Raw genomic sequence first — 11,314 nt, forward strand, 5'->3', positions numbered from 1 at the left:
GGGTAATGTGGACTGGGGGATGATGTTTGGCTATGGATGGGTGATCAGTGTCCCAGACTTGGGGGTCTAGGGCTGGTAGATCCAAGGGGAGGTCAGGGGTGAGGGATAGGGACCGTCCAGGTGCCATCTGCATGCAGAATATAGACTATATCGAGGGGGGTATGGTAATAAAGACCCCCAATTTGGATAACAAATCTCTCCCTAGGAGTGCCATCAGGCGCTGAGGCATTATGAGGAATGAGTGTATAAGGCTCGATTTTCCAAATTGACAGAGTAATGGAGGGCTGATTTTTGGCCTTAGGGGAACCCCAGAGACCCCCTTGATTGTGAGTTCTGAGTCCTGAGTTGGGCCAGAGTAGGAAGTTAAGAGAGAGAAAGTGGCTCCAGTGTCTACTATAAAGGAGGTCTTTTTTCCGGCCGCTACCCTGTCTACCCTAAGTTCCGAGCTCCTGTTCAGGACACAGGGGGGTTGGAACCCGGGCCGTCATTGGAACAACTCTCGTAGGGTTGGGCTGGGGTTCTGGGTAGAAGTGGGGGTTTCCCCAGAGGCGCCAGGGTGTCCCTGTGGGCATTCCACTCTCCAGGTCTGGGAGGTGGGGACCTCCCCAGGGCTGCCAGGGCATCCCTGGGGACAGTCCATCTTCCAGCGTCCCCACTGGCCACAGGTTGGGCATGCTTTTGTGGGGGGGCCGCGGGTTTGGGCATGCCTTTGCCCAGTGTCCTGACTGGTTGCATCAGAAGCAGGGTCCGGGGTGGGGATGGTGGTGGTCTTAAGCCCCGTTCTGGGATGACTTGGGCCAGGCTGATCTCTTTTCTTAACTGCTGCCGCCAAAAAGGCATATTTAGCTTTTCTCTCATGTTCTTTTTTTCTCTTAGCCTCATCCTCTTTATTACTGAACACCTTGAAGGCTACTTCTAGGTCTCTTTGGGGGGTCTTGGGGCCCTTTTCTAGTGGTTGAATCTTGCGTCTGATGTCAGGGGCGGACTGGCTGATGAATTGAACATGAAGGTAGAGTAAGCCAGCAGGGGTGGTGATATCTAGGCTGGTCTACTTCTGGACTATGCCTGTAAGGCGTGCCAAGAATAAGGCTGGATTTTCGTCTGCCCCTTGGGTGATTTCTCTGACTTTATCATAACTAACATGGATATGAATATTTTTTTGCATTCCTTCTAGAATGCAGGTAATCATATGATTGAGTCTCTTGATACCTGGGTTACTGGGCTGGTAGGTCCGGTGGGGATCTAACTGAGGCACTGCCTCATCAGCAACTGAGCTATCCCAGTCTTGGTTGTGTAAATGATCAGCATGGGCTTTTGCCACTTGCCAGATATGGTCTTTTTTGTCAGGGGTGAGAGTGGCATTTAGGATATAATATATGTCACTCCATGCGAGGTTATAGGCCTGGGAGAGTCTCAGGAACTTTTTTTCTGTATCTGGTAGGATTTTCGGAAAATGATCCTAACTTTTCTTCTATCTGGCTCATATCTGACAATGAAAATGGCACGTGGACTCGGATGGGGCCCTTTGGTCCTGCCACCTCTCTCAGGGGAAACATGTTGGGTGTGTTGGGTATGGGACCGTGTGGGGGTGGGGAGGAAGAGGGGAGGGGGAGTCGGTGAGATGGGGTAGCAGGGTCGAGGGGAAGTCAGGAGCGGTTTCCACGCCAGTAGGTGAGTTGGATGAAGGGGAAGGAGAGGGTTGGCGGGGCAGCGGGTAGGGAGGGCGCTTGTCCGAGGGGTCGAACTCCGGGGGTGCGGAAGGTCAGAAGGTCGTGGTCTGCAGTTAGTTGAGGAAGAGCCCTTTTGCTTGGGAGGCAAGGTGCATAGAAGGACCTCATGGGTGGAGCAGGCCTTGCATAGGGAGGGCTGATCCGAAGGGCCCGAAAGGCTTGGGCATAGGGGACCTCTGACCACTTGCCATTCCGTTTAAGGAAGTCGGTGAGATTTTGAAGAATGTTAAAGTCAAATGTGCCGACTTCAGGCCAGCAGTCTTGATTGTCTAATTGGTATTGAGGCCAAATCTGTGTACAGAGTTGTTTTAAACCGTTAGCTTTGCGTTCAGTGAGTGAGAGTGGTTTGAGAGTTTTGAGAACACAGGTCAGAGGGGAATCTTTTGGGACAGATTGGCCAGACCCCATAACTGAAAGGCAAGCAGAGGCTCCTATTGAGAGCTCAAGTCGCAATAGGAGTTATGAGAAGAGAGCTCTGTGTCAAGGTGGAGCGTCCCCCACCGTCGCCTACAGAGTGGCCCTGGGCCGGGGGTCCCGGGACTCAGAGAGGACTGAGTTCTAGGGCGCCTCTAGAACACCGTCCGGATCTTACCTTAATCTAGGGGCTGGCTTGAGTGGAGTGTTGCAGTAGAGCAGTCGAATGGCAAGAGTTCCCTATTCCGGAGAGAGGGAGGGGGTAGAGCCGAGGCCTGGGGGTAGGCAAAGCACCAGTAAAGCCTTAGCCCAAGGCTTGCACCGCTCACGAAGGCACTAGGCGTCCCCAAGGGGAACTTGAGCCCCGGCAAAGTGAGCTCGGTGGATGTTCGCCCTCCCAGACTCCAGGAAAAGGGAAAACAGTGAGAGGGAGGGAGAGTGAGAGTGAGCCGAGTGCCTCTCCCCTTCGCGGGTTTCCGCACCAAGAATGTAAGGTGTAGTTTGGGCTGAGGCAGAAAGGAGAAAGACGACCTCGACAGAAGTAGGTTACCTTAATTCAGGCAAGGAGGGGCGACAGTCGGCCTAACGACCAGGCTGAGCGCTGAGAGGGATCAAGGAGGCTCCATATTTATAGGGAGGTTTGTGGAAGCGATAGGGTTTATAGTGTGGCTCAGACGGTAAAGCGTCTGCCTACAATGTGGGAGACCCAGGTTCGATCCCTGGGTCCGGAAGATCCCCTGGAGAAGGAAATGGCAATCCACTCCAGTACTATTGCCTGGAAAATCCCATGGACAGAGGCTATAGTCCATGGGGTCTCAAAGAGTCGGACACGACTGAGCGACTTCACTTTCACTTTGTGGAAGCAATAAGGGAAATGTTAATCAGGTGGGATGTTTTGGGTATTCTTTAGTTGAGATGGCATTTGTAGTTGGGCAGGGGTGATAAGTCTTCTGGGCAGGTGTAGGGGGTGGAAGGTTTCTGGACAGGAGGTGATAAGTCCCAGATAGATGCAACCGGCCTGGAGTATCAGGGTGGGACCTAAAGTTCTGTTTCGTTTTCTCCGAAGTTAGATGATTCTGCAAGGGCCTTTGAGACTGTTGTTTTCTTTTCTAGGCCCAAAAGACTCCTTCACAGAGAATCTTCCTAACCCAGGGATCGAACTCACGTGTCCTACACTAGCAGACAGATTCTTTACCGCTGAGCTACCTGGGAAGCCACTTACTGACATGGAAAGACATTTATGCTATATACTGTGCAAAAGATCAGCAGCAGAATTGTATACCCAGTATGTGTGTCGATTTAGCTTTAAAAAGATACAACAACATAAAAGCATTTACTTGCAAAGATAATTGCTTGAAGAATATTCTCCAAGGGATTAATATTCATCTTTGGACAGAGACTATGGGTGGGCTAATTAACTTTTTTAAAAAGGTTATTCTTAAGTAGTCCTATCCAGTCTTTATCACAAATGCCAGGTTCTTTCCCTTGCCAAAGGGGAAGAACCAACCTTTTCCTTAAAATCCCGACCGTTTCCCGAAACCTCCATTAGCCTTGTTCCATCTCGTCCTCTAGTCTGTGTTCAATCTTCTCCTACAAGCCTGGGGATCCTTCATTGGGATCCTGTGTCGCTCTTGTCTGTCCCTGCCCCACCGCCTGGATGAGACCCCGCGGAACAGGGCAGGTTATTTATTGTAAAACTTCAATTAGATCTGGCCCGACTTCTCGGAATCGGTGGGACTGCAGACCTCCCTCCTCAGGGAACATTCCACGCAGTCCAGTCGCCAGTCGCCGCGCGGGAAACAGAACCCCTGCCAATACGCCGCGTCGGGCGCGTAATGATGTCATCCTGGACACAACGCGGAGGACGCGCCGCGAAGTTTGTCCCTTTGGAGGCGCCGTCCTTGCTCACGGCGCGCTCACGTCATGTGACCGCCCGAGAGGCACCTGACACCAGTGGCGAAGAAGGAGGCGACCCGCGACGAGATGGAGGCTACCTTAGAGCAACACTTGGAGGACACGTGAGTAGTATCCTTGTCGGCCCGTCCTGGGGTCGCGGCTGGAGAAGATGAACCGGACAGAGTGCGAGCTGCGAGCGCCGGCTGGACGTCTAGGAGACGCTCTGTCCCGGGGCCTCCGGTGGGGGTGCGAGGTGACCCGGAATTAAATTGCGCCGGGGCTCCGCACACTCCCTCCCGAGCCGGTCTCCGCGGTCCGAGCCCCAGCCCCTCTGTCGTGCTGAAATTGGACAGTTTTAGGAACCCGGTTCTTTTGAGCGAAAGATGTACCACCTGTGCCGAGCCCTGCCTTTATAAACGTAAACACACATGCTTATTTCCTTCCGGGTGTAACCAGTTACTTGTCGCCTAAGGAAATGAAAGGCATCCCTTAAATTTTTCGAATGAGTAATATCTACGTAAAATCCATAATTGGAAAAATATAAGACAGCGTACAGGGGAACACCTCCTTCCCATCAGTACCGCTCAGCTTCCCACTTCCTTAGCGTGAGGCAACCCATTGTTACTTTAGAGTTTCTCAGCAGTTGTTTCAAGTGAGTAGATATGCTAAAGTATGCATTTTTAACAAAGGCAACTAGATCCCAGGTATTGCAGCGTTCCTGGCCCTCCAGAGCTCAACAGTGCCGTGCCAGTCTTTTCTCTCATGAGAGAAAAATTGGTTTAACTATTCAATTTAAAATAGTTGTAATTGAATTTTTTGGGGGGTAGGAGTGGATGATAAGTGAAAAAAGATTGAGTAACACGAATTTAATGTCTGGTACATAGAAAGCCTCTTTGTGGTATAATTAATGTCATTTTTCCACATCATTTTCTTCCTTTTTCCTGTGTTGCTGGAATTAGAATGAAGAATCCATCCATTGTTGGAGTCCTGTGCACAGATTCACAAGGACTCAATCTAGGTTGTAAGTATCTCACATCATCCCTTTTGGTAGACTGCATAGCACTTGATGTTGACTGAGAGCCTAGTGTGCTGTTGTTCTCTGGTTTTTATTTCCTGTTATCCTGACACTTTCTGGGGACTTTTATGAGAGTAGATATCATCTCCAAATAACAAGATTAGAAAACAAACTTCTCAGTTGACATTTATAAAAGTAGAAATGTTCCTTGCAGTTCTGGCACTGCACAGTTGCTTCTACTGTAGTAGTATTTGAATAATCTTAAATTGGGTCTAGAAAGGACTTCAGATAATGACAGTAGTTACTATTTATTGAACAGATACCATATGTTGGGGCTGCTAAGCTCTGTATACATTATCTAATTTTCACAGTAACCCTGCTAAATGTGTGATGGTGTTATTTTTCAGTTCAACTTCACTTAACAGTAAGTGAGTAGGCAATAAAATTGTGGGATGCAGGGTTGGACACACGTAGGTTCAACCCCTTGCTCTTCTGTTTACTAGTAGTGTGAACTGGGACCAAAAAGAACATCTCAGAGGCTCAGTTTCTTTACTGAGTTGTTTTTTAATAATAAATATTATGGAATTGCATCCATGAGCTCTTACTGTGTACCAGGTACTATTCTAAGTGCTTTACATATACTAAGTCATTTAATCCTCATGACAACCCTATGAGGTAAAGAAACTGAGGCACAGAGGTTGAGTAAACTTGCCTAAGGTCACACAGTTAGTAAATGGTTGAGCTAGGATTTCAATCTGGCTCCATAGTCTTTTAATCACAGTACTATAAGATTATATATGTAAAACACTCAACACAGAGTTCAGACATAATGCTCAATAAATGGTAACAGTTACACATGAGAAAATAAACCCAGAAAGGTAGACAATGGAAGGCTTCAGCTAAGTCATGTCAGAACAAGTAAACCCAGGACATCTTGCTCTTTACTCCTCTGTACTATGGGGCTTTTTAAAGCTCAGAATTGTTGCTGGGAGAGTAATTGAAAGTAGTAGTCTGTGTCACCCAGTTAGATTTTGCACACAAACCAGTTGGTTGGAGGGAAAAGGGCAGATTTTTTGAGGTTTGTTGCCACGCTCACAAATGGAAAGGCTGAAATTCAAGTGCAGAAATCTAAAACTAAATGTATTCCTTCAAGAAACCTTCAAGGCCCAAAAGATTTCACTGTATGTCCAATTAATGCTTTTTTGGGGGGAAGGAGGGATGGAGGCAAGAATACTGGAGTGGGTTGCCATTCCCTTCTCCAGGAGATCTTCCCGACCCAGGGATTGAAGCCAGGTCTCCGGCATTGTAGGCAGACGCTTTACCGTCTGAGCCACCAGGGAAGTTAATTAATGTTTTACATAACAACAATAAATCCATCATCCCTGCCGTAGAGGCATATCTATGACCTGACTTAGTTTCAAGCAGAGGGGCTTGTGTTGCCTTTATATACAGAAAGATATTATAAACTTAGTAATTACTTTTTGGACCTGGCACCCAAGATTTAGTTATTATCTACAGGCTAAAACAAATATTAGTAAAAAGTCAGTTCTGTTGCTCTTTGAAAACAATCAGCTTATTCTAGTGGAAATAACTGCTCACAGAATATTTATATATGCTGTCAGGGTGATCTACAGCTGAACTCGTGAGGAAAAATCTTTATATCCTTTGAGGTTGAGCTCAGTAAAAGGAAATCAGATTTCCCATGAGGAATTAATTAGTGTCAACAAGTCTCTGGCCCTTACCGACTGCTTTTTGTCAGTCTCACCTCTGAATTTCTTCTTGGTTTCAGTTTGCTTTCAGATTGACTTGAATTATAGCTTACTCATATGCTTGAGAAGGTGTTTAGAGACGGTGATGGGAATGACCTCGAAAATTGAGTAGTTATGACCTTACTGAGTTAAAAGCTGTTGTTGGCTTTCTCGCTAATGTAACCAGCTGAATATCAGGGCAGAATGATTTTGTCACCACATAACCTAAGAGACCATGAGAACCCTTTTTCTGTGAATAATTCAGTTCAGTTCTGTGGTACCTCTGGACTCATTTTTGGACAGTCAGGCAACATGATATCATCTCTGTCTTCCAGGCCGTGGAACCCTATCAGATGAGCATGCTGGAGTGATATCTGTTCTAGCCCAGCAAGCAGCTAAGCTAACTTCGGACCCCACTGATATTCCTGTGGTGTGTTTAGAATCAGATAATGGGTGAGTAGATGGCAACAGATCCCTTCCTTTCCTATTTATTCAGGAAAATGCCTCAGAAACACGACCGGGGCTTGCCCCGTGTTCATCAGTGATTCCTCATTCCAGGTACTTGGAGGGAGGTTCCACCCTTTGGACGACAGGACCAGATGGGTTGGTCTCTGAAGCTAATGTGCTTTCAGACCACAACAACATTTAAAGGAAGAGTAAGAGTTGTCATGAACTATCAGTAAAAGAAAGCAATAAATAACACAGAGGAAGACTCAACAACAGAAACAATGTCTGTAATAATAGAAGTATTAAAGACATTCCATGGAGAAGGCAGTGGCACCCCACTCCAGTACTCTTGCCTGGAAAATCCCATGGATGGAGGAGCCTGGTAGGCTGCAGTCCATGGGGTCACTAAGGGTCGGACATGACTGAGCGACTTCACTTTCACTTTTCACTTTTATGCATTGGAGAAGGAAATGGCAACCCACTCCAGTGTTCTTGCCTGGAAAATCCCAGGGACACCAGAGCCTGGTGGGCTGCCGTCTATGGGGTTGCACAGAGTCGGACATGACTGAAGCGACTTAGCAGCAGCAGTAGCAAAGACATTCCAAGTGAGGGTCCTCCGAATATTAGTGAAAAAAGCAGAATACAAAACTATGCACATTATGATCACAGTTTTATATCAATAAAATGAGAGAAAATGTATATATAGTATACATGCAGATTAAAAAAAGGATAATATTAATAGTGGTTGTCTTTGAGGGATAAGGTCCATCTAGTCAAGGCTATGGTTTTTCCAGTGGTCATGTATGGATGTGAGAGTTGGACTGTGAAGAAGGCTGAGCACCGAAGAATTGATGCTTTTGAACTGTGGTATTGGAGAAGACTCTTGAGAGTCCCTTGGACTGCAAGGAGATCCAACCAGTCCATTCTGAAGGAGATCAACCCTGGGATTTCTTTGGAAGGAATGATGCTAAAGCTGAAACTCCAGTACTTTGGCCACCTCATGCGAAGAGTTGACTCATTAGAAAAGACTTTGATGCTGGGAGGGATTGGGGGCAGGAGAAGAAGGGGACGACAGAGGATGAGATGGCTGGATGGCATCACTGACTCGATGGACGCGAGTCTGAGTGAACTCTGGGAGTTGGTGATGGACAGGGAGGCCTGGCGTGCTGTGATTCATGGGGTCGCAAAGAGTCGGACACGACTGAGCGACTGAACTGAACTGAACTTGAGGGATGGCAATGGCAACCCACTTCCAGTACTCTTGCCTGGAGAATCCCATGGACAGAGGAGCCTGGTAGGCTGCAGTCCATGGGGTCACTAAGAGTTGGATACGATTGAGCGTCTTCACTTTCACTTTGAGGGATAGGATTATAAGATTAATTTCACATTTATATTTTATACTTTCCTGTATTTCCCAAATGTTTTATTGTGTTTAGATATTGCTTTCATATATAGAAAAATAAGTATTACTTTTTTGTTGTATCCTAAATCAAACAGCCTCTTTAATCTTACACTGCCACCCACTTGTAGCACTTTACTGAGTATCTTCCACATTGCCTTTCAGGAACATCATGATCCAGAAACACGATGGCATCACAGTGGCAGTGCACAAAATGGCTTCTTGACATCTCGTGTCGGTGCTCCTGCATATCAGCTCTCTTGCAGCCTGTCACAGGGACTCGGTCGCACCTTATGTGAATTAGCTCATAGAACTATTAAACCATTCGTGTAATATGCATTGGGCACTTTTCTGTTAATTTCAGAGTAGGTTGCTTTTTGACACTCTGTGGATTTAGTTAGGAAAGGATCATGTTTTGAAGCAGCAGGTTTAGGTCACCTTGTATATAGAATTTTGTTAAGTTTAATAAACCTGGTTGGAGGAAAGCTTGGATCTTTTCTGAATTCTTTAAACTCTTAACAAATGTTCATTTTTTTAATTATCAAATTGTAATTTTTCTTAAAAAGGGTAACTACTCCAAATTGTTCTCTTTCAGAAGCTCCTGAAATACATAGATTCTCACAGAAGCATCTATGGATATGTAAACCAAGTCAAGCTTACTGTTACCCCATAATAAAAACATAATAGCAGATATCATAAGTATTTACTATATGCCAGGAACACACTTAATTCTCATTAACAACCATATATGGGTTTTCCTAGCAAAAAGGTGGAAGCAACTCAAATGTCTTATTGATGGGTGAATGGATAAGCAAAACATGGTATATACATACCATGGAATATTATTCAGCCTTTAAAAACTAAGGAAGTTTTGACACATGCTATAGCATGGAGGACTCTGGAGGACATTATGATAAGTGAAATAAGCCAGTCACAAAAAGACAAATACTGTATGATTCCATCTATATGGGGTGCTACCAAGAGCAGAAAAATTCATACAGACAGGAAGTAGAATGGTGGTTGCTAGGGTGAGAGGGGAAAAATGGGGAGTTACAGTTTAATGGGTACACAATTTTTGTTTCACAAGATGAAAAGAGTTCTAGAGATGGATGGGGTGATGGCAGCAACAATATAAATTATTTAATACCACTGAACTGTACGCTTAAGGATGATTATGATTTAAAAAATGATTATAATAGTAAATTTTATGTTTTATGTATTTTACCACAATAAAAGTTTTAATTTAAAAATGAATAAAAATACCACATGAATAAATAATTCAGCACAATTCCAAGAGGAAGATCAACTTATAAAAGTGAAAAGGATTTTTCTGTATCTCAAAATAGAAAACAAAACATTTGCAATAACAATAAAAATAATACATTTAGGAATTTAATAAAGGATAAAACCTATATAGGGAAAAAATTTTTACTCAAGGATTAAAAAATGAGCAGCACTAAGTAATTATGAAATATAATAAAACAAAATATCAAATCTGCAAAGACTTTTTCCTGAATATAGTTTTCCTAATTTTTCAATATAGTCCTAATAAAGATGGCAGTAGAAAATTTTTTTGTTAACTTGATACACTTTTCTAATATTTCATGGAAGAATAAAAGTTTCATAAATAGTTGTCAAAAAAGCCCATATGGTAAGTACTCATTTGTCCCGTTTTGCATTTGTATAATTAAGGGATTAGCAGTCACCATTTGTACCTAAGATTTCAACTCCGAATCTTACTTGTCTTGGTTTCTCCCATACAACAAGGCAAGTCATTCATAATTATAAATAAATTCCTTCCCTCCAGAGCGTCCCTCCCCTTTGCTCACCCCATCCCTCCAGGTCATCACAGAGAGCCAGACGGGGCTCCTTGTGCTATACAGCAGCTACTCACCAGCTATCCAGCTCACACCTGATAGCATGTACATGTTGAGATGGGCAGAAGGCCTAAACAGAGCCTTGTTAACAGCCCGATCACTGCAGAAATAGGTATGATTGGCCAGAAGAAAATCTACTGTTCGAAATACGTGCTATCTTCTTTTTCAGCCTTTATCATTCTCAACAACAGAACAGTGCACAAGCAGATTAAAAAGTCTTCATTTTGTTGAATTTGAATGCAGCTTCTGTTGCACTCTAGCAGTTTAATATCTGACAGTATAAAAAGAAATCTCCAGAATAATATTCAAAAATACCAAGCACCTATAAATAAAAAGTGCTAGTTTAAATTAAGCCCAGTGGCCTACTCTTATAATTTAAGAAATGGTGGGAACTCTCCCCAAATCTTAACTCTTCTGCACAAAGAGTGAGGACAGAAGAATTCCGCTAAAAATAAAATCTTGGTAGTTCTGTATTAACACTCTAGGTCCCCAAGTGCCAAAAAGTATTCATGGGATATGTTTGTCAGTGGATTGACAGTGGTGACAGGAAAACCATGCTGCATTCTTGCTGAGTAACTTTAAGGCCAAGAAGGCTGAGGGAATTATTTATGCTTAGTTCAAGATCCTAAAAGCTTTATTAAATCAATTGGGTACAGATGTCAGAATTTAACCAATATTCCAACGGTGGTTTAAGAATTCTGCTCTTGATATTAAGCCCCACATGATTAATAAGAACCATTTTCAATGAACTAAGTATACCAATAGCAGGTCATTTAAGTGCAGTTACT

At 44.3% G+C, this 11,314-nt stretch overlaps 1 protein-coding gene across 1 annotated transcript; it reads left to right on the forward strand.

The window, feature by feature from the left end:
• Positions 1-4,043: 4,043 nt before the first annotated feature.
• On the forward strand, positions 4,044-9,134 carry LAMTOR5 (late endosomal/lysosomal adaptor, MAPK and MTOR activator 5). Its single transcript, XM_052637569.1, has 4 exons — positions 4,044-4,162; positions 5,000-5,061; positions 7,139-7,256; positions 8,815-9,134. Exons 1-4 carry the CDS (start codon positions 4,128-4,130, stop codon positions 8,873-8,875), a joined length of 276 nt encoding a protein of 91 aa, XP_052493529.1. The 5' UTR covers positions 4,044-4,127; the 3' UTR covers positions 8,876-9,134.
• Positions 9,135-11,314: the final 2,180 nt, after the last annotated feature.

This window comes from Budorcas taxicolor, chromosome 3 (assembly GCF_023091745.1).
Source record: "Budorcas taxicolor isolate Tak-1 chromosome 3, Takin1.1, whole genome shotgun sequence".
In the NCBI taxonomy this organism is placed as follows: Eukaryota; Metazoa; Chordata; class Mammalia; order Artiodactyla; family Bovidae; genus Budorcas; species Budorcas taxicolor.